Source organism: Rhizophagus irregularis, chromosome 3 (assembly GCF_026210795.1).
Source record: "Rhizophagus irregularis chromosome 3, complete sequence".
In the NCBI taxonomy this organism is placed as follows: Eukaryota; Fungi; Glomeromycota; class Glomeromycetes; order Glomerales; family Glomeraceae; genus Rhizophagus; species Rhizophagus irregularis.
The window spans coordinates 5,683,073-5,704,769 of NC_089431.1; the positions used below are offsets into that span (position 1 = coordinate 5,683,073).

The 21,697-nt window shown below is 27.6% G+C and overlaps 7 protein-coding genes across 7 annotated transcripts; 5 read left to right on the top strand and 2 right to left on the bottom strand.

Annotated features, from left to right (window-relative positions):
• Positions 1–759: 759 nt before the first annotated feature.
• OCT59_021363 (uncharacterized protein) lies at positions 760–2,371 on the top strand (the record flags this gene model as incomplete). The annotated part of the gene is made up of 1 exon (XM_025313011.2): positions 760–2,371. One exon carries the CDS (start codon positions 760–762, stop codon positions 2,152–2,154), a length of 1,395 nt encoding a protein of 464 aa, XP_025188239.2. The 3' UTR covers positions 2,155–2,371.
• A 3,124-nt stretch (positions 2,372–5,495) lies between these two features.
• OCT59_021364 (uncharacterized protein) lies at positions 5,496–6,653 on the bottom strand. The gene has a single exon (XM_025313010.2). The coding sequence runs from the start codon at positions 6,553–6,555 to the stop codon at positions 5,623–5,625; it is 933 nt and encodes a 310-aa protein (XP_025188238.2). The 5' UTR covers positions 6,556–6,653; the 3' UTR covers positions 5,496–5,622.
• Positions 6,654–9,951: 3,298 nt separating this feature from the next.
• OCT59_021365 (uncharacterized protein) lies at positions 9,952–11,535 on the top strand (the record flags this gene model as incomplete). Its single annotated transcript, XM_066149824.1, has 2 exons — positions 9,952–10,208; positions 10,287–11,535. The coding sequence occupies 2 exons, from the start codon at positions 9,952–9,954 to the stop codon at positions 11,533–11,535; spliced, it is 1,506 nt and encodes a 501-aa protein (XP_065990691.1).
• A 961-nt stretch (positions 11,536–12,496) lies between these two features.
• OCT59_021366 (uncharacterized protein) lies at positions 12,497–12,898 on the top strand (the record flags this gene model as incomplete). Its single annotated transcript, XM_066149825.1, has 2 exons — positions 12,497–12,714; positions 12,800–12,898. Exons 1-2 carry the CDS (start codon positions 12,511–12,513, stop codon positions 12,896–12,898), a joined length of 303 nt encoding a protein of 100 aa, XP_065990692.1. The 5' UTR covers positions 12,497–12,510.
• Positions 12,899–14,295: 1,397 nt separating this feature from the next.
• OCT59_021367 (uncharacterized protein) lies at positions 14,296–14,614 on the bottom strand (the record flags this gene model as incomplete). The annotated part of the gene is made up of 2 exons (XM_066149826.1): positions 14,296–14,408; positions 14,497–14,614. The coding sequence occupies 2 exons, from the start codon at positions 14,612–14,614 to the stop codon at positions 14,296–14,298; spliced, it is 231 nt and encodes a 76-aa protein (XP_065990693.1).
• A 647-nt stretch (positions 14,615–15,261) lies between these two features.
• On the top strand, positions 15,262–17,100 carry OCT59_021368 (uncharacterized protein). The gene is made up of 2 exons (XM_066149827.1): positions 15,262–15,550; positions 15,629–17,100. Exons 1-2 carry the CDS (start codon positions 15,294–15,296, stop codon positions 16,800–16,802), a joined length of 1,431 nt encoding a protein of 476 aa, XP_065990694.1. The 5' UTR covers positions 15,262–15,293; the 3' UTR covers positions 16,803–17,100.
• Positions 17,101–18,608: 1,508 nt separating this feature from the next.
• OCT59_021369 (uncharacterized protein) lies at positions 18,609–20,182 on the top strand (the record flags this gene model as incomplete). Its single annotated transcript, XM_025331402.2, has 4 exons — positions 18,609–19,358; positions 19,438–19,492; positions 19,578–19,787; positions 19,872–20,182. 4 exons carry the CDS (start codon positions 18,609–18,611, stop codon positions 20,180–20,182), a joined length of 1,326 nt encoding a protein of 441 aa, XP_025188235.1.
• Between the last annotated feature and the right edge of the window lie 1,515 nt (positions 20,183–21,697).

Here is a 21,697-nt window from a genome sequence, read left to right on the forward strand (position 1 = left end):
AATATAATTCATATTACTTAAACGCTTATTTTTAGCAACTACGGTATATTGTAATAACAAAATAATTACACTACTTTAGGGTTTTTATTAAAATGTACTAAGTAATAATTGTAATTCATTTAGGTTTATCTCACCCTAATGCGGTATCTTATTTAGGATTGTGTCATTGGGTTCGATTTTTTTGGGAAGTAGATCCGTAGCATCATATGATTTACATGAATTCAACTCCGGCTAAAATTATAAAATTTGACCGGAATTATGACATCATGACAAATACTAATTATCCGAGGATTCTTAAATCTGGACATCGACCTTACGTTCGCATCAACACTCAATATTTTTCTTTCTTTTTTTTATCCCATTTTTTTTTAAAAAAATGATTTTGCATTTTTTATATGTCCTTAATTTTTTTTTTCTTCGTATAACAATTGTTTATTTAATTTTCATTAACACAATTTACTAAATAAAAATGAACTTTTTAAAAGAATTTTTAAAAATTTGATCTAGAAAAATCGTAATTGTGTCATAGATTAATATTTATAGTAATCATTCTAAAATAAGTTTTCAAGCGCCGTTATTTACCGCCCAAGTTAATGTTACACAATTGAAGCAACTAAATTTAGGAGCGGGGCCTAGAAAAATGTAACGATCTTTATTTACCATTTATGGAATAATGTACATGCAAAATTACACATATATTAATTTTTGTACGCATTTTACTTTCATTTACTTTTTAAAAAAAAATTACGGTAAAAAAAAATGACTAGAGGAAATTCGTTAGAAAATGATTTAAAATTATTAATTAATAATCCAAAATATAGTGATATTGAAATTTTATGTCAAGATGGAAAAAAAATTTATGGAATTAGATCAATCTTAGCCGCAAGATGTGAAGTATTAGATAAATTACTTTATAATGGAATGAAAGAAAGTTATGAAAGACAAATTACTTTTCCACAAATTGATTCTAATGAAATTAAATTAATTATAGAATATTTATATACTGGATCAATTGATGAAGAATCTTTTAATAAAGATAATATTATTGAAGCTTATTTAGCAGCAGATTATTTTCAATTAACAGAACTTCAAAAACTTCTTTTAGAATCTATTAAAATTATTTCAGAAAAAAAGAATTTATCCCCTGAATTATTATCAAAAACCGTTGTAAAATTACCTACTTTAGTAGATAATGAATTACTTAGTTTATTGACAGAATCTGTAGCATTGATTCCTTTAAATTCTATTGCAATTGGTAGATTATCTTTCTCAGCACTTCTTCATGTTTTATCATTTACGTACGAAAATGAAATATTATTTATGACATCAGAATACAATGTATTTAGATATAGTGTAATTATGGCAGCAAAAAAAGTATCTGATAATGCGGTAGAAATTATTGAAACGGTTTTACCAGATATAAACAAGGAAGATGTTACAACTCATAGTTATATGGAAATTGATGATTTTAATATTTATCGACAACAAATTATTGAAGAATTAAATCCTTTAATTAAGTATATTGATTTTAAACTTATTCATGGTAATGTTTTGGCTAATATTATTGAACCTTTAAACATTATTCCTATGCAAGTATTATATGATGCATTTAGATACCACGCAAAATCAAATTACAATAAATTAATTAGATTTAGAGGTTGTAATAAAGCTATCCTTGTTTGGGATGAGACAGCATGTGGGTCGAACCTTGTTATCAAAGATAATGGTTGCGTTGTTTGCGCTGCTAACTGTGTATATGGTTGTCAAACTGTGAGGTCTAAATTCGGTTTTAGCGATACTGGTATATACGAATGGAACATTATTATTGAAAAATATTGTGCCAATTCATGGATAGGAATTTGTGAAGCTGTTAATGTTGATTATGAAAAATGGGCAGGGGTTCAAGCAAATGCATGGGTTTTAGGATCAAATGGTAGTTGTTATAATAATTTTATAGAAACAATTGGTTATTGTCCACCATTTGGTGAGGGTGATATAATTACTGTACACTTAAATATGAATGAAAGGTCATGTGCATTTTCTATTAATGGGAGAAGATATCCGCCAGTTTCTGCATGGAAAAACTTACCAACAAAACTTTATCCTGTTGTTTCTTTATTTCGTCCCGGTCAATTTAGAATTCAACTACATTAAGCTAGGTATCTTTTGTTAATATTTAAAAGCAAAAAGTTTTTATTTTATTTTTTTGATAAGTTAATTGATAAATTAGAGATTAAAAATATTACTTTTTTTTTATTAACGAAAAAGTCCTTTAGAATAGTTTAAGTAGTATAAGGATTGAGTAAATCGTAGAAAACAAACAATTTTTTAAAGATCTTTTTACAAAATAAAATTATTTATTTGTAACGATAAATAAAATAAAAAATTTTGAAAATTTTTTTTATTTTTTTCTTACAAATTCTTCGCATCATGTAGTGGGCGTTTTTCTAAATTTATATTGTAAAAATACCGAATTTAATGTGTTACTTTGGTGTAATTAATTATACAGGGGAGTATAGATATCCCTCAAAGTGGCTAAATGGTGTAACTATCTAAGTAGCAAAATGCTTTCGTAAATTTAAATTTCGCAGGGATTTTCTTAGTTATGTTTTAAAAAAAAGGCTGGCGTGGAAAAGTACTTTATATCTTTTTTCAAAAAATTGAAAAATTAGACCCTTCTTTATATATTCTTAGACAGCTGTACAAATAACGCGATATTGTCAATCAACCCATTTGATTTCTTTAAAAGGTTATATTTTATATATTTTAAGGTTTTGAAAATTCTATCGAGGTTAACATGATATATTGATATTCCACAACGCCGATTTACTCGCAAAAAAGAATTTGGCGAAGAATCGTCCGAGAAGTAAATTTTGCGTCCGATAGGAACGCATTAAAGTCGAGGTACGAGAATTTTAAAACGTTTATTGGATGTGAGAACATTGTTTGCAATTACAGAAAATTTTCTTTAGACTTACACTAATTTTATTGTTGTAAAAACAAGTCTTAGCATCGTTTAAGAATCTTACTAATTTTTTTACAATATCATACAGTATATATAATAAAGCTACAATAGGTACTGTACGTAGGATAGCCATAAGGGAAAGTGATATGTGTAATGTTTGTGTCAATATTAATTCATAAAAATTTCGTATTTATTTCAAAAAAAAAAAATTTGAAAGCGATGTTATTTAAATACAACCATTTTCGTACTAATAAAAATTCTAAACCATAAATGGTTAATTACTCACCACATGCAATATTAAAAAAACCTTGACGCAATGTTAATAATCCCACGCCTCATCTCCAAATTCATACAAGCACCTTTTGCGTTCTTATCGACAGTGAAATAATAAGGTAGTTTCCATATAAGATAATTTAAGAATGTATATTTATATTGACTTCATGAAAGGATTGTATCTAGCTAGTATAAACTTTCGACAGTCTCTCGACGCAATTATAACTAAACTCGAGGAACGGATAACCCTCACCAATTATTTTTAAATACTGTACTAAAGTAAAAAGTAAAAATCAGTAAACTTAACAAAAAACAATACTACATAATACTACATATAATATCCGATAAACGTCCCCAATATTTTTGTTTGTTCATCGACAATTAACATCTCAATAGTTAAAAAGCATGTGATTTCCGATAACGAGAACTGATCAAAAAGTTACCACTTGTATATTTTCTTTTAATCTTACATTGCCCACCAAACGGTATTGATTTTGAGGTTGTAATATTATATGCTTCCTTGACAACAAAAATTCCCTTAATGCATTCCCATATTGCAAAATTCAAATTGGACGCCTAATATATTTTTGTAAAGCTAATAATCAAACATTTATAAGTGTAACCATTTAAAATCTTATTCATTTTTAATAAAAAAAAAAATGGATAATAATATTTCTACTTACTTACTTCATACATTTTATGTCCCAATTCAGACCTTGTTCACCATCCAAAAAAAAATAGATCAAATGTTGTAGCATAATTATTAAAAAGGGGTGTTGGGAGCTAGGGTTATTACCAACCTAACCATGAAGACTCCCTCAAAGTTAACGCTAGTTTAGAAAAATTATCCTTAAAAAGTTTGATATTTTTTCAGTATTTCATATACAGAACGCCAAATGGTTGAATACTCGATCAAAGTTAATACTGATATTCTCTTTTTTCATTTGCTTAAAGGAGTTGCTTAGAGGAGACCTACAATACCAAAAAAAGAATTTAGATATGAATAAATATCGAAATTATGTCATTCCATGTGATTTCTAATTTCTTTCGCATGAGTTATCGCACCATAATTCATAAGTAATTTTTTACGCATAATTATTTTCGTGTTGAGTAGTGTAACAGGATTACATATTTTTACGTAACGAATCAAAGCATCAAGTCAACATTGATAATTTTTATCATGGAAAACTTAAGTGATTACAAATGGTCATAAACCTTATTGGCTGAAATTGCATATAACGACCTATAATTCATACGTTCAGATGATCGATTCTATTCCTTTATTTTTTTAAAAAAAATTCTTATATATGCACAAAAGGACTTGAAGCATAAAGTAAGCTATATTTTAACAGTTATATCAATTATTTAATAAGCTTATTCTAGTTAATATTTAACTTGAAAATAAATATTCTTTAGTTTTTATCGCTTTTATCGCGTCGTGAGCTTTTCTTTGAAGAATATTTAGTCATCTTCGAGATTATTTAGTTAAGAAACAAACAACCTGGATTTGGAAAATTTTATCACGGATTGCAAGACTACTAGATTATTACTTGTGCAACCATTTATCACTTCGAAACTTCCCATATTAAAAATATTCTCCACGATGGGATGTTCAACAAATTCTTAATTTGAAGTATGAATAGCGATAGAATAATAAGAATTATGGAATTATGAAGCAATTGCTTCTTCTTACTTGTGGAGCTTTCTCCTACTGGGTATTTTGATAAAAATCGTCCTTATAAAATTATTATCATTTTTGATTACATTAATGACGAACTTGGGAAATTTTATTTCAAGGGTACCCTCCACGTGTTGGAAAGTCTTATTGAATCAAAAATTATTATAACAAACCGAGTTTATCGTTATCAGATGATGTTATGTACGGTGTGAAAAGTGAAACTACATGATTAAAACAAATAAACAGATTTATTATTTTTTGAATTAAACATATTATTACACTTTGATTAGACGAAGGATTTAAATTTGAAACAATTTTTTTATTTTGTTTCGTCACAATTTAAATTCTATTTAATGTTAGTTTATAAAATGGTTAATATTGGCGTTATCACGATATTTCTTAAGACGTAATGATATCGGTGATTCGTTCATCCGATAATCCTGGACTCGCTGGAATTTTGAAATCTACAATCCAAATATTTAATTAATTGTTACTCAAATATTATCTTGTAAGTTTTTATGTTTCAATTTAAAAATATAATGTATTAGTGTGATAAAGCAATAAAAAAACATCATTAACTTTTGCGAGCATCTCTAAATACAATTTTTCCTTTATTAATTATTATTTGCATTTGTTTTGATAATATTATACTTTAAAGTATGTAATTCATCATTTATGATATTTCAACTCTACTGATTAATTATCATTAACGATGTGAAATATTTCTTCTTTTTGAAGCAGAAGAATAATCGTCTAAATTATCAGACGATATATCATCATCCTCCTCATCATCAGCTATTCTACGTTTCTTTGCATTACTATCACCCACTTTTTTTGATGCATCATTAAAAATAACAACCCTGGGAGAACTAGTTGATGATATAGGTGAAGCCTTGATTGAAGTGATTGAAGTGATTGAAGTGAATTTATGTAATAAGGGCATCCCCAATTCATTAACTAAAATATAAATATATTTAAACATTTCTTCAACAAATTTTTCCCATTTAAATTCTTTCATCAACTTATCCGCATCTTCAGGAGAACGTTTAATAATATTACGAACTTTAATATAATTTTCCTTATAATTTGATGGACCTTCAACCATAATCTTTGGAAACATATTTCTATATAAATTCTTTTGTGGATTTTTATTAAGTTTCGAAATATATAATTGTACTCTAAGATTAAGATATAAATCCCAGACCTTCCCGTGTTTCATCAAAGTTGGTGGTACGATGTAATTAAAGAAAGAATTGATATCTACTTTTTGAAGATCCGGTAAAGTTGGATCAAGGTTTGTAAATAATAAATTTAAAAAATGTGTTATATTTGAATGTATGATCAATTTAAATACTTCATTTTTGTTTGATATTTCAAATTTGTTAATATCTATAAAATCAGAAGATTTTAATAAAGATTTTTTGACTTCAAAAAAGCACATATATTTTTTTATTGCAATCCGTTTTAAATGAAGAATATTGGAAGGGTCTTGATTTTGGGGTTTCTCTTCAAAATATTTAACTTGTGCTGTTAAAGATTCATAAGCTAAAGTATCCAAGATATGTAAATATCTTAATAACTCATCACCTTTAGCGATATTATCGGTAACAAATTTATACTTTGGCGATTCCGCTGCCATCACGTAAATGACGAAAAGAAAAAGAAGAAAAGGTCTATTTTTTTAAAAAAATTTATAATTTTGGGTTAATGATAAAGAAAAAAAAATTTCTTTGTATCGTAGAAAAAAAAATGAACTACGAGGATTTTTATAGTTTCAAAACACGTGTTGCCGCGTGATGTAGACATGCAAATTTTGTACTTGCTTATTCAGCAAAGTTATAAACAAAAAAAAAAATTAGATACTTTACTGTGCAATGTGCATACTAATTATTTATTTCGTCGATCCGATATAAGTAAATTGTTCAGACAGATAATCATCTCATCAATAAAATAAGCTATTGATCATAACATCGGAAAAAGTTAGCGATATCGCTTAAATCCAAATTGAATAAATGTTTGTAATATATAACCTTTACCATTTACGGGGACGATCATAAGGTTATGTCATTAAACTTGGAAATAAATTAAACTCTGGGAAAAAAATCTTATTATTAGAATTTATTAAAAATTAAATTACATTAAAAAAATTAATAGCGAATCTCTCTAAACAATATAAGGTCGATAAGATTGTTGCAAAAAAAAAAATCAAGCCATACGATAATTACGATATACAATTAACTTGATCGAAATATATGGATAATTCAGCATATGATTAACCGATGAGACAGAGGTAGAAAAGGAAAAAGGTTAAGTTAATAAAAGAACCAAGTAATTTAAATATTAGCTTTCTCAGAACTATCCAATCTCAATAAATGCAAGACAATTAGATACAATTATTTTTCGTCTCGACAATTTAATTATCACGTGCTATTGCAGTAAAATCTTGTGAATTCCACATAACACATGAAGTTGTTTAAAACAGGCAAGTTTCCGTCCGGACGATCAGAACCTTGGCCAAATAAATATAATAACGACCCACACTTTTGTTAAGGCTTGGCATTTTCTCATTTTTCTGAAAATACGAAAGTTATGATGGATGATAAAAATTTAAATTTTAAACAACAAAGAATATTATGACATTACTATTGAAATTAGTAATGGTCTATATGTAAAAGTGTTTTGTATTTATATGGTATTTTAAATTATATCGTTCTCCTTATTTGCGAAGAATTTTATAAGAGAAGTGGCATATATTTAAATTGCCAGATATTTTACCTGCAACTTTTCAAATAATTGATTTTTAAAGGTACGAAAATAGTAAATTACCTATATTATCTTTTTATATTGAATATAAAATATTTAATCATTTTTTTTTCACAAAAATATTTTCATTTTAGGTAAATTTATAATGGGTCTTTCATTGGAGGAATACGCTATTTCGGATATTATATTCTCCGCCAATAAACTTGGTCTTTAAGAAATAATCACATCATCGATTTCAAGTTCATCATTTCGTTCTCAACGATTAGGCCGTTCCAAAACTTTTCAGAAAATCTGGACGTTAAACAAACAATTGTAATCGCAACATAATCCTTTTATTTGAAAATAAAAATTTGGACGGAACAAAATTTTAATGGATATATAAGGTATATAAGACAAGTTTGAAGATGAATCTTTCTTGAAATTACAAATTTTGATATAGAATTATTTTCCAACGAACCAGAAAAAATTTAAATTAATCGTTTTTAATTCAATTACAGAAAAAAGCTTTGATTCACCTTATTTGATGATATTCAAGTTTAGGAACAAGTTCTTAAATGGGGTATCGTTCAGAAAAAATTTCATTCACGTCTCAAACTACAAAATTTCTTTCTTACATTATTACAAATTCCATTTTTCTTTTTTTTTTTAAAAAAAAAAATCAAAAATCAAATATGAACATTTATACAAAAATTCACTTTTTCTTCATAATATGTGGTTAATTAATATTTTCTTTTCGTAATACATCCTTCAGAATTTTACATACGTCTCATTTAGACAAAATAGTCCTTATTATCATCATATCATATTAAAGTAATATATAACTCAGTACAATTTTGTTATTTGGTTATTTTTGACGATAATCCACGCTATTACCCAAAATTTTATTATCAATGAATTCCTTTTTGTTGGGTTATCTATTTGATTTATTTAATGGTTCTTCTTTTTATCAAGTACTTTTTTTATTCATTTTATATCATGCACTTTTATCTCACGCTTATGCTTATTGATGCACCAATCATGTTCAACAACAGATTATTATTCCTATACTACATGTAATTCCCCCTCTACCGTTGGTTTCATATAGAGATCCTTCAAGATATCCAAAAGATGATTTCAATGCTTTAAAGAATACTTTACACAATATATTCCCCTTATATTAGATTTTATAATTTGACGTATAAAAAAAAAATAATTAAACAATTCGTGATAATTTATTTAGATCATGATTATATACAAATAACAAGCCAGAACAGAAGGCGACTAAAGAAATTGGATCAAAAGCTATTGATTCAAGGATTCATTACATTTCAACATTGCTGAATTAATCTCAAAATGGATTGATGGATTAGAAATTACTGACAAGACACGCGAATTCAAAATTAATTCTTCGTGGATATCGCGATAGTTTTTCATGTGAAAAGGAAGATATATTCCACGATATGGTCTCTGATAATAATTCTAACGCTACGAAAGATAGTCTTTATTCCTTTAAGGATTAAAACTATATTTTAAGTCGAATTAAGGTGGAAGAATATGCCATAATAATTTTCCTTAGTTCCAAATTCTACAATTAGAGTTATTGTATGAATACGAAAAAGATTCTTAATTATGAAATGAAGTCCACAAATACATCTTCAATGGCAATTAATTAGGCGTCCGTATCATTGCTCAGAGCTCCGAATATATTTTGGGTGCAGTTTATGTGTTTGGGTCCGTCATCGTAGAATCATATATTAATCGATTACCTTTGGAATACGGTAAATTAGTGAATTCTTCATTTTGTGTATTAAAATCTTTGATGATACGTGAGAATATTTATTTATTCAACTTAAAAATGCCTATTAAGTAAGTTAGATATTTAAATCAGGTAGCTGTATCAATTGACCTAAAAGGTTATATGAATTAAAATATTTCATACTACTCATTGATTTTCTGAAAAGATTTTTTTTTTTTTTTTTTTTTTAAGAAGGAAAGAGAAAGTTTGTTGGAGTAGCGAAGAGGATATAGATTAGGAAATTTTTTTATTTTTACTTATTTCTAAAAGAAATTGTTTTTTTACAAATAGTTCAAATAAAGAATTACATAATTTTCTTAATATGCTATAGAATTATTTTTGCCAATGATATCATGATGATTCAACAAATAAAAACACGTGACTTTGATAAGAACTTATCCAAATAACCAAATAAGTAGTACAATACAAACGTATCCTGTTATTATATAAAGGGCTGGACAATTCAGTCAATTCACACATTTTCTCATTTCTTCTGAAATGGAAGATTATAGATTTTTACCAAATTTATCTCAAAATTTGCTTACAATATTAAATGATGATGAATACTACGATGTTACTATTGAAGTCGGTAAAGATCCTTACGTAAAAGTATTTCGTGCTCACATGGTCATCTTAACTTATCGCTCTCCTTATTTACGAAGAATTCTATCAACAAATGTAAAAAAAAATGATGGAACTTTGGCGCATATTAAATTACCAAATATTTCACCTGAAACTTTTCAAATAATCTTAAGGTACAATATATCAAATTGTTAATATTTTTTTTTTTCTTTTTATTTGAATAAAAAATACTTAAAATATTTTTATATTAGATATATTTATGGAGGAAGACTTTCATTGAAAGAATATGATGTTTCAGATATTATTAAAATCTTAATCGTCGCCAATGAACTTAATCTTCAGGAAATAGTCACTTATTTACAATCCTTTTTGATTGTAAATAAAAAAAATTGGATGGAACAAAACTTTAATTTGATATATAAGACGAGTTTTGAAAATGAATCTTTATTGAAATTACAAAATTTTTGTACAGAATTAATAACTAAAGAACCAAGTAAAATTTTTAAATCAATTGATTTTAATTCAATTTCAGAAAAAACTTTAATTTCCCTTATTCGACATGAAAATCTTAAAATGAGTAATGTTCAAGTTTGGGAACATGTTCTTAAATGGGGTATCGCTCAAAATCCAGAACTTTCTTCGGATCCTTCAAGTTACTCGAAAAATGATTTCAATGCCTTAAAAAATACTTTACAGCAATGTATTCCTTTTATTAAATTCTATAATTTAACTTCTAGAGAGTTTTTAAATAAAGTATATCCATATAGAAAAATTATACCTAAAGATTTACTTGATAAATTATTCAGATATTTTTTAGATCATGAACATAAGCCAAATAATAAGCCAGAACAGAAGGTTGCTAAAGAAATCAGCTCAAAAGCCATTGATTCAAGGTTTTTAGATCATGAACATAAGTATAATAAGCCAGAACAGAAGGTTACTAAAGAAATTAGCTCAAAACCCATTGATTCAAGGATCATTACATTTCAACATGTTGAAATAATTTCGAAATGGATTGATAAATTAGATATTACAGATAATATAAAAAATTCATATGAGTTCAAATTAATTCTTCGTGGATCTCGTGATGGCTTTTTGCCTAGAAAATTTCATGAGATTTGTGATAATCAATCTCATACAATATCAATCATTAAAGTACAAGGTAGTAACGAAATTCTTGGAGGGTATAATCCGAACATATGGGTTTCCAATTGGTGTCATATCGCTGAAAAAGATAGTTTCATATTCTCCTTTAAGAATAAGAATAGTATTGAAAACTATATTTTAAGTCGAGTAAAGGACGAACAATATGCTATATTTAATAATCCTAATCACGGTCCATCATTTGGCAGTGGCCTTGTTTTGTTCGGAAACGATTTTTTCAATATGAGTTATTGTAAGAATATGAAGAAGTATCCTAATTATGAAAAGTCAATTAGAGAAACTGAAAAAACTTTTTCAGTAGAAGAATATGAGATATTTCAAATCACGAAGAATTGAATTGATTTGATTTTAAAGATTGAGTTATTTGGTTAGATGAAACACACGTATTTTATTTTAAAAAGTTATGATATATTAACTCGATAAAGTATTATTTTAAACTTTTAATAGTTTCGTTAGAAATTATTTTGGATGTAATTTTGAATTTTATGTATAATTGGCACAAATATTTTAAATAAATATATTTTTTGATTAATTATGTATAATGAGTGCTGATTTAAAAATATATAAATATACTGTATATTTCGCGAGTAAAATAAGCAAAGCACATGAAGCAGTGATTTTTGTAGTGCGGTCATGTGTGCGCTTACACATTTCCGCACATATGTATAATGTATGATCGTAGCATTGTTAATAACGTAAAAAAAAGGCGATGGGATTAAAGATAATCCATAGGAAGACCGTATGCCAAATCCGAGAAGATAGATGCCTACCAGTTTAAGAACTTGCCTATTAAGTAAGTTAGATATTTTCGTATAGTCTTTCTTTTGACAAAACACGCTACAGTAATACCTTTTTTGGCATCTTGAACAATATTTAGTTGTAGGTAAATCAGGTAGCTGTATCAATTGACCTAAAAGGTTATATGAATTAGGATATTTCATACTAGTCGTTAATTTTCTGAAAATATATATATATTTTTTTTAAGAAGGAAGTTTGTTGGAGTAGCGAAGAGATATAGATTAGGATTATGTAAAAAAATTTTCTTTTTTTACTTATTTCTAATCTAACCTTAAATGATTGAAATGGTTTTTTTACAAACAATAGTTCAAATAAAGAATTACATAATTTTCTTAATGTGCTATAGAAATCATTTTTTGTCAATGTTATCATGATTTGTAATTCCGGCCGATATTACATCAACCAATAAAAGCACGTGGCTTTGATCAGAACTTACCCAAATAAGTCAGTATCCTATTATTATATAAGGCCCAATTCCCGCGTTTCTTCATTTCTTCTGAAAAAAACAAAATAATGGAAGATTATAAATTTTTACCAAATTTGTCTCGAAATTTACTTAAAATATTAAATGATGATGAATATTATGATGTTACTGTTGAAGTCGGTAAAGATCCTTACGTAAAAGTATTTCGTGCTCATATGGTCATCTTAATTTATCGCTCTCCTTATTTACGAAGAATTTTATCAACAAATGTAAAAAAAAATGATGGAACTTTGGTACATATTAAATTACCAAATATTTCACCTGAAATTTTTCAAATAATCTTAAATCAAATTGTTAGCCTGATGATTTTATTTATAGCTTAATTTTAAAACATATTGGAAAACGCGTTTACTAATCCAACATGGTATGACCTGGGCATCATCACCATCAGAGTTAACGAATTCCTGTATTTTATAAACATCATAAATAATAGTATATTAAATGATTCGCTGACTTGCCACCAAATTTGTTGTATAGAGTTTTCAAACCACTCATTTTGTTGGGATGATCTTTTGCAATTGAAAGACCTCATCTCCATTCCGCAATATCTTGTGAGCAATATACTCAAATGAGGTCCCCAAGAGTGGACTGCCTATGCCTGTTTAGTTTGTTCAAGAAGTCTTTCTCTTATTCGCTCTTCAAGTTGGTCAGTTACTTGTTCCTTCACATAATCAGAAGCAAATTTTATAGTTACTATCGTATAAGGAATTTTGCCATTTTCATCTTTGTTGTCATTTTCAACTGGGTGATTCACATTGATATGAACGATCATGTGACTAAATTTGGATCTTTCTATGCAACTTCACCAATATCATCAAAAATATCCCCTTTACTACCCTTAATTGCTTCATTGTGGTGAGTTACATCATTAGCCCTTTCTAAGACATATCGAGGGATTCCTCCCCACTTCCCACTTTGAATATAGATCCTTAGCTAATTCCGGGGTTACTCTATCTTCATAGAGTACTTGCCTACAACTTTTGATCTCTTTCCAACTCCATGTTGGCATATAGCGTATCCACTATACTCATCAAGTGTTTATAATGTTCCCTTCTGGATGAACAAATTAGAATTGTTTTAGCATTAACATTCTTCAATTAGGTTCCTTACCATCTACTATATACCAACATCTTTGTTTTGCAGATATATTTTTATGCTAATGCTGTAACTAGTAAAGGCTCCTTTTTCTCCTTCAAAGACGATTGGATCAGTTTCATTATAGTTATCATATACAACAGTTGCATCTTGTAGTGCAAGTTGATAAAGTAAATAATATCCGAAAAAGGTTTTTCCGATGCTCGGATTTCCAGTTATGCGCAGTTTGTTTATTGACTCATCAAAGACGACACTTAGCAAATCACGATAACATTTACGGATTTCAGAGCGGAAACTTCATAATCTTTTCCCAGAAATCGGGTAGAGTTGGTTAGTTTAAGATATTTTTATGAGATGCGTTCTTTAAAGATCGCCAAAATTTATTCAATTCTTCATCATCTAATTTTAAGCGCTTACTAGGAGGATCTGTATAATAAAATAAATAAATATGAGGCGCAAGGAACGAAATAACATAGAGTATGACACCACGCAGGTGAGAATGAAAATGGTCATCGCGTTGATCAAAAATTTATTACGGTTCACTTACCAGCAACGGTTTGCTCTACGATAACGCGAATGTGTTTTTTGGGCGGGTTGACGATAAGAAGCAGGAAAGAAAAGCACAAGAATAAGTAAGTATTCGGTATTATTGGCAAATATGACAGAGAAAGATGAAAATCATGCTATAAAACATTGACTAAATTTATTACGACTCACCATTAATGGGAGTTTTTGTTAACAACTTGAATATTTCGTTCTTTGATGCCAAAAAAAGTATTTGCAATAGTACTTCTTTCATCTTCTAATTCATTATCATCATTTAACATTTCCTCTGAAATATCACTAATTGAAGCGACATTAATCACTCCACAACCTAAGTTTGTCGGCATCAACCCCAGCAGTATCATTTGGCTTTTTACTTTTAATAGCTTTTTTAAGGTCGTCAATATCATTATTCGTTCCAATTTTAACTTTGAAAATTGAACTGCTTCCTTGCACAAAGCACCAAAGTGTAATACGTGTACCATCGATAGACATTTTTATGGTTATTTTGTATCACAACGATAAATGAGGAAAGAAAAAGATTTTTTTTCGAATTGGGGAATAATTTAGTTTTATATAGGGATCTGATCAGTGACACAATCAATTTATGGGCGCAGTAGTCGCGAATTCAGTCATATGATTTTTATTCGAAACCTTATTGGAAGAAGTGTGACATTAAATGTCAGCTAACAAAAAAAAAAGACGTCAAGCTTGTCAATGTAAAGTTAGTCATCAAGACTATAAATAGGACACTAGTTATTTGGAATATTACTCCGCAATAAAATTACATGATCAAATATTTTTTACGCTACAATTGCGAACTTGAGTTTATTGCTTGAAGTGTTTAAGACAATATTCCAACTTATCTTGGGAATACAATTTCGCTAATTGGTACCATGAGCCATGTAATCCATAATTTCCATGTTTTCCATGAATGCTGGCTGATATTAAGTTTGGCCAGAATTTGTGAATCGTAATGTTGGCCAACCTTGCATAATTCTGGTCAAATCACAGAATTTCACGAATTCATCCGCAGAAAATGAATCTCGCCAGTAAAATCATGTGATAATTACCAAATAAGTATAATGTAACGTATCCTATGTACATAAGGATGTCAAATTCCGCCTTTTTGCATTTTCTCATTTTTCTCTTAAAATACGAAACTTGGTCATTAATGGATGATAATAAATTTTTACCAAAATTATCTCAAAATTTTCTTGAGTTATTAAATGATGATGAATATTATGATATTACTATTGAAGTTGGTAATGATCCTTACGTAAAAGTATTTCGTGCTCATATAGCCATTTTAAATTATCGCTCTCCTTATTTACGAAGAATTTTATCAACAAATAAAAAGAAAAATGATGGAATTTTGACACATATTAAATTACCAAATATTTTACCTGAAATTTTTCAAATAATCTTAAGGTATGAATAAATATTTTTATTTTTATTTTTTTTTTAAAAAGAAAAGAATAGAATAAAATATTAAATATTTCATTTTAGATATATTTATGGAGGAAGACTTTCATTGAAAGAATATAATGTTACAGATATTATTAAAATCTTGATCGCTGCCAATGAACTTAGTCTTCAAGAAATAATCATTCATTTACAATCATTTTTAATTGAAAACAAAAAAAATTGGTTAGAACAAAATTTTAACTTGATATATGGGACGAGTTTTGAAAATGAATCTTTCTTGGAATTACAAAATTTTTGTACAGAATTAATAACTAAAGAACCGAATAAAATTTTTAAATCAATTGATTTTAATTCAATTTCAGAAAAAACTTTAATTTCCCTTATTCGACATGAAAATCTTAAAATAAGTGATGTTCAAGTTTGGGAACATGTTCTTGTATGGGGTATCGCTCAAAATCCAGAACTTTCTTCGGATCCGGATCCTTCAAGTTACTCAAAAAATGATTTCAATTCTTTAAAAAATACTTTACAACAATGTATTCCTTTTATTAAATTCTATAATTTAACTTCTAGAGAATTTTTAAATAAAGTATATCCATATAGAAAAATTATACCTAAAGATTTACTTGATAATTTATTCAAATATTTCTTAGATCATGATTACGAGCCAAATGGTAAGTTGAAACCGAATATTACTAAAGAAGTTAATTCAAAAACCATTGATTCAAGAATTATTACATCTCAACATGTTGAATTAATCTCTAAATGGATTGATAAATTAGAAATCACAGACGATATAAAAAATTCATATGAATTCAAATTAATTCTTCGTGGATCTCGCGATGGGTTTTTATCTAGTAAATTTCATGAGATTTGTGATTATCAATCTCATACTATATCAATTATTAAAGTAAAAGATAGTAATGAAATTCTTGGAGGATATAATCCAATCATTTGGAAATCTGATCGTAGTTTTGGTATTACCGAAGACAGTTTTATGTTTTCTTTTAAGGATAAGAATAGTATTGAAAATTATATTTTAAGTCGAGTAAAAGATAAACGATATGCTATATATAATTATCCTAGTCACGGTCCAGCATTTGGTTGTGGCCTTGTTTTGTCCGGAAACAATTTTTACAATTCGAGTTATTGTAGGAATATGAAAAACAAGTATCCTAATTATGAAAAGTCAATTAGAGAAACTGAATATTTTTCAGTAGAAGAATATGAAATATTTCAAATTACGAAAGATTGATTTAATATTTTAAAGATCAAATATTATTCGGTTACATTAGTTGGAATGAAAACAAAATTTTTACTCTATTTAGTTTATCTAGTGTTGTTTTTTGAAGTTGCTATTTAACATTTAGACAATAGTTTTGTTGGAAAGTATAATTTTCGTAATGATACAGTATATTAATCTATCGTTTTTCGACTAAATATAATTTTATGTTTTAAAGTAACATCACGTGAGAGCTTTGAAGCATATTTACAATTTTTTTTTTACAAATACTTCAAATAAAGAATATTAACGCAATTGTAATATTTCTTAAGATTGTTATGGATTTTGAATTTTCGGGATTATGCTTGTGAACGTCGGGCTTGTATTATGACAGGATTCTGAGTTCCTACGCTTACTATGGAATTAAATCGGTGAAATTTCATACGGATATATTAAATCCAAATAAGATTTGATCCAATTCCTTTTGTGGATATATTAATATTGTATTTTCGAATGAAATTTTTTAAAAATAATGAAATATTTTTGAAACAAATACCTATTATTAATTTTATAATAATTATTCTTGTAAGTTGACTAGTATTATGGCTACTGGCATGCGTTGTGACAATGTTAAACTTGATTACGTAAATATCTGTTGTGGTCAGATATCGGGTAATAAATAATATTTCTAAGATTAAAATAATACTCGTTATATTTGTGTCATAAATTCGTAATTGCTTTTTATTTATTAACATCTTGGAGTTTGCTATTATTATTTTATGTTATTTATTAAAAAATTTACATATTAAATTTTATTAGAGAAAGGTAAATAACGATATTAAATTCCATGGATTATAAAAAAAAATTTTTTTTTTTTATCGGACTCCAAGCCAAAAGTGGATATTTTTTTTAACCGATGATGTTTTGCTGCTATTTTTGCGACGCTATTTTTACGGTGATAATCCACCGCAAAAAAAAAACGATATTATATATAACTTGGGTAGTACGCTCTATTTTTACAATTACGGAGGTAACGTCTATATTAGTTAAAATTAAAAAAAAAAATTCTCGAAAGTAACACCTCTTTCAAATATATAGCGATACGTTTGACCGGAGTTCTTTATAATTTAAGGATTATAGCTATTACTGTATCTGGATTAAGATGGTAATCCAAAAATGTGGTTTTCTGCATACAATATAACATTTAACAGGAGCTTTATTTGTAAACCTTCATCACTCTTACCTAATCAATATACTATACTCCTCAGTTGGAATTTTATTATTACGACTTGTTATAGAATCAGTCGAAACAAATATTGAAGTAAACTTTAATATTCAAAATAAACTAATAATGCATAATGTAATTTTCGATATTTTCATATCACAAATTCATTATTACGCATAAAATTTCCCGTATTACTAAATCATCGAAATTCCATTCCTAATATATGTTGTTTATCGTTAGTAATAATTTTACGGAATTTACAAATCCATTCTTTCTACCGATACTATTACTATTAGTCTATTACTAAACATTTTTTAGAATTTAATATTTCCGAAAAAATAACAACATATGCATATCTTTTGATTTTCATCGGCATCAAGTATAAAATGGGTCCATTTTAGTACATATTTATCGGAATTTGGACTATCAATATAAGCAAATCATGTAAATTTGAAAGTTATTATAAATTCACTTTTTAAGGGCAGATTTACAAAGATTTTGTAATTGTACACCCTCTTTAAAAATATAGTTGACGCATTCACCTTTTTTTTCATCTCTTTTTTTTCCTTTTCTTTTTTCGTCCTTCGTTTAAATAGAATATTAAAATAAAAGCCATGACTTGTTTAACATTTAATATAATAATTTATTATTTATTATATATCTTTAGTTTGAGTTATGTTGAGTCGTTCACTCCTGCAGCACGTGCAGTACATTCTTCTGTTTTTATAGAGAGTAATAATAGACTTTACTTTCTTGGCGGAGAAATAAATGGTAATATACCGGTTAATGAGGTTTTTTATCTAGATGTATCTAAAAATTTTGATACTGTATCTCCACCATGGACCGATCTTACGCCAGCTGCAGCGATTCCTTTTCGAAGTTCATGGGCAGGAGTTTCAGATATAAGCATTAATGGTGATTCAATAATAAGTCTATTTGGCGGTTATATGCTTGATAATAATATAGATCAAGATTCCTTCACATCAAATTTATATACATTTAATGTCACATCTCAACAATGGAGTATACCTCAAATTCAAGGAAACTCACCTAAAAGACGAAGAAATATGAAATCTGTTATCGATGATTCGGGAATTATATATATATTTGGTGGTTATTTCGTTGTACCTACAACACCACAAGAAATTATGTTTAATGATATGATTAAAATCGATATAAATACTTTTTCTTTATCATTCGGTTCAACACAAAATGGTCCTACTCGACGTTGTGCTTATACCGCAACTTTATTACCGAAGGGTATTATTGTATATATTGGAGGGTATGAAGAGGATGGTAATTCTATAGTAGATATTAATGAGGTTTTTCTTTATAATACAAAACTTGATGCTTGGTCTTTGATGGCAAGTTAATAATTATTCATGTTTTGCTTTTGAAATTTATTCTAAAATCTAACAAAATTATATTTTTATATATATATAGAATGCAAATAATATAAATTCAATTGAATCTCGTTATTTACATAGTGCTGTATTAGGTATGAATTTTGATAATATATTCATCTATTCACTCGCTTATGGAAATATAATAATTTATATTTTTCTTTCATGACTTATTTTTAGCGCCTGATGGTAAGATAATAGTTTACGGTGGATTGAAAGATGCGTTAGGGGAAGAAACTATGAAAGTTGTACCAGATTTGGCAGTTTTAGATACAAATACTTTTCCTTTTGAATGGAATGTACCACAAGTAACATCAAATGTTGGTAGTATACCTTCGCTTGCATGTCATTCAGCTGATATAGTTGGAGATAATATGATTGTAGCATTTGGTATGTCATTATTTATTTAATAATATTATGAATATCTATATTCATGTATTTCGAAAACTTAAATTTATTTCAAATATTTTTTAGGAAATATTACACGGTCTAATGCTCCTTCTGTTGAACTTAATCCTAAAATTTATTTACTGAATGTAATGAATTATACTTGGGTTAATACATTTGATCCTAAGCAACAATCAACAGATAATAATATTGATACAACACAACAGGATAAAATTGCCAAAATTAAAACTGAAATTGGAATAATATGTGGAGTTATAGGTTCGGTAGTAATAATTGTAATAATATTCTTTATTAATAAATGGAAGAAAAGAGATAAGGTAACTCTTAGAATCCCCGGTGAGGAAACTCTTAGAATTCCTAGTGAAAAACGGTTATAATATGCGTATAACAACACAATCTTCGGATCGTAAAAATTTTTTAAAAAAAAGACTTTTTTTAATAACATTTTTATATATTTTCATAAAAGCAATCTTATTTAAACTAGAAAAATTATATATATATATTTTCAATAAAACAAGAAACTAATTATGCTTGTACAATTTTATCAACATAATAAGCAAGAGACTCAATTGTATCTCTTTTGAATTTATTTAATCGTCAATTAACTGTATATGTAAGATGAAAGATATTATCGAAAGAGTTATGCCTTCCGATTACATTCTTTGAAATCGTCGATTATTATTATATCAGCCCTGAAACAAAAATTTCTAATACATAATCATATTGGTGGTCGAGAATCGCAAATTACTGTAATGTATACCCTATAAAAACGAAATGAGTTAAATTTGTTTAATATTTGTGCTCATGTGTAATAAATGTCTAAAAAAGCACCATTTTGTTTAATTTTTGTTTTTTTTTGTAATAAGACATAAATCGGACAAAATGGTGCTTTTTTGGACGTTTTTTACACATGAACACAAATTTAACACATTTCATTTTTATTATATGTTACGCGTTAATCATCACACTTATTTATATTTTTACATGATATTATATAACAGTCCATCCATTATATTGTTACTGCGCCTACGGGAGCTTCTATAAATAATATAATAATCACAAAAACTGTTGTATTGATGCAATTTTGAATTTTCATTGTGACAAATATAACCATAATAAACAAATATGACGATTTGTTTGTCCTTAGCCAATTTTGTCGCGCTAACAAAAATCCAGGAACCGAAAGTCCGAGTAAAAAATTAAAAAATGTTCATTTAACGTGCCAAAAAATTTAGACATGTCTTATTAAATTCTAATCCTTTATTATTATTATTCTAACCCTATAAACGAAAAAAAGAAATGGGTTCAGAAATTACATTGATCGGATCCTGTATATTCGGGAATTTGTTGGTATTAAATTTTTGACAGCTATATGGAGCAGCTGACAGGGTGTGGATTATGCTAAGGGTGCTTATGTTACGTAATTATTAAAAATCTTACGTTATATCAATAAAATCACATGATTTATAAATATTATAATAAACTGAATATTACGTAATGGACAAATTTATCCTGAACCGGGGTCCAGGTTCTTTATCCTAAACCCCCTATATAAATAAGTTTTTTCAGGGTGATTAATACAGTTGCGGTCTATGATAAGAACCTGAACCCCGGTCTATTTTAAGGACACTCTTACGTAACATGTGTAAGCCGTTTTTTTAATATTAAATTTTGAGGTGATGATAAAAATAGTAAACTATTTTTATCAAAGATTCGGGTCTGCGGGATTACTAGCACCCGAAATAATCGTCCGGGTGGTCCGGACTACCATTTTTTTCATGGGTTATTACTTATTAGGCTACTTCGAGTCAATTAATCAATGGACCAACAGTTTTGGTGGTTACATCAACAAATCAAACATGTGATCAAAAATGCCGATCAATCAATTTTGA

Bases quoted from the DNA above. Each gene is read 5' to 3' on its own strand.
- OCT59_021364 (XM_025313010.2), bottom strand. From the start codon at position 6,555: ATGGCAGCGGAATCGCCAAAGTATAAATTTGTTACCGATAATATCGCT.
- OCT59_021368 (XM_066149827.1), top strand. From the start codon at position 15,294: ATGGATGATAATAAATTTTTACCAAAATTATCTCAAAATTTTCTTGAG. The intron at 15,551-15,628 runs GTATGAATAAAT...ATTTCATTTTAG, and splicing joins ATTTTTCAAATAATCTTAAG to ATATATTTATGGAGGAAGAC.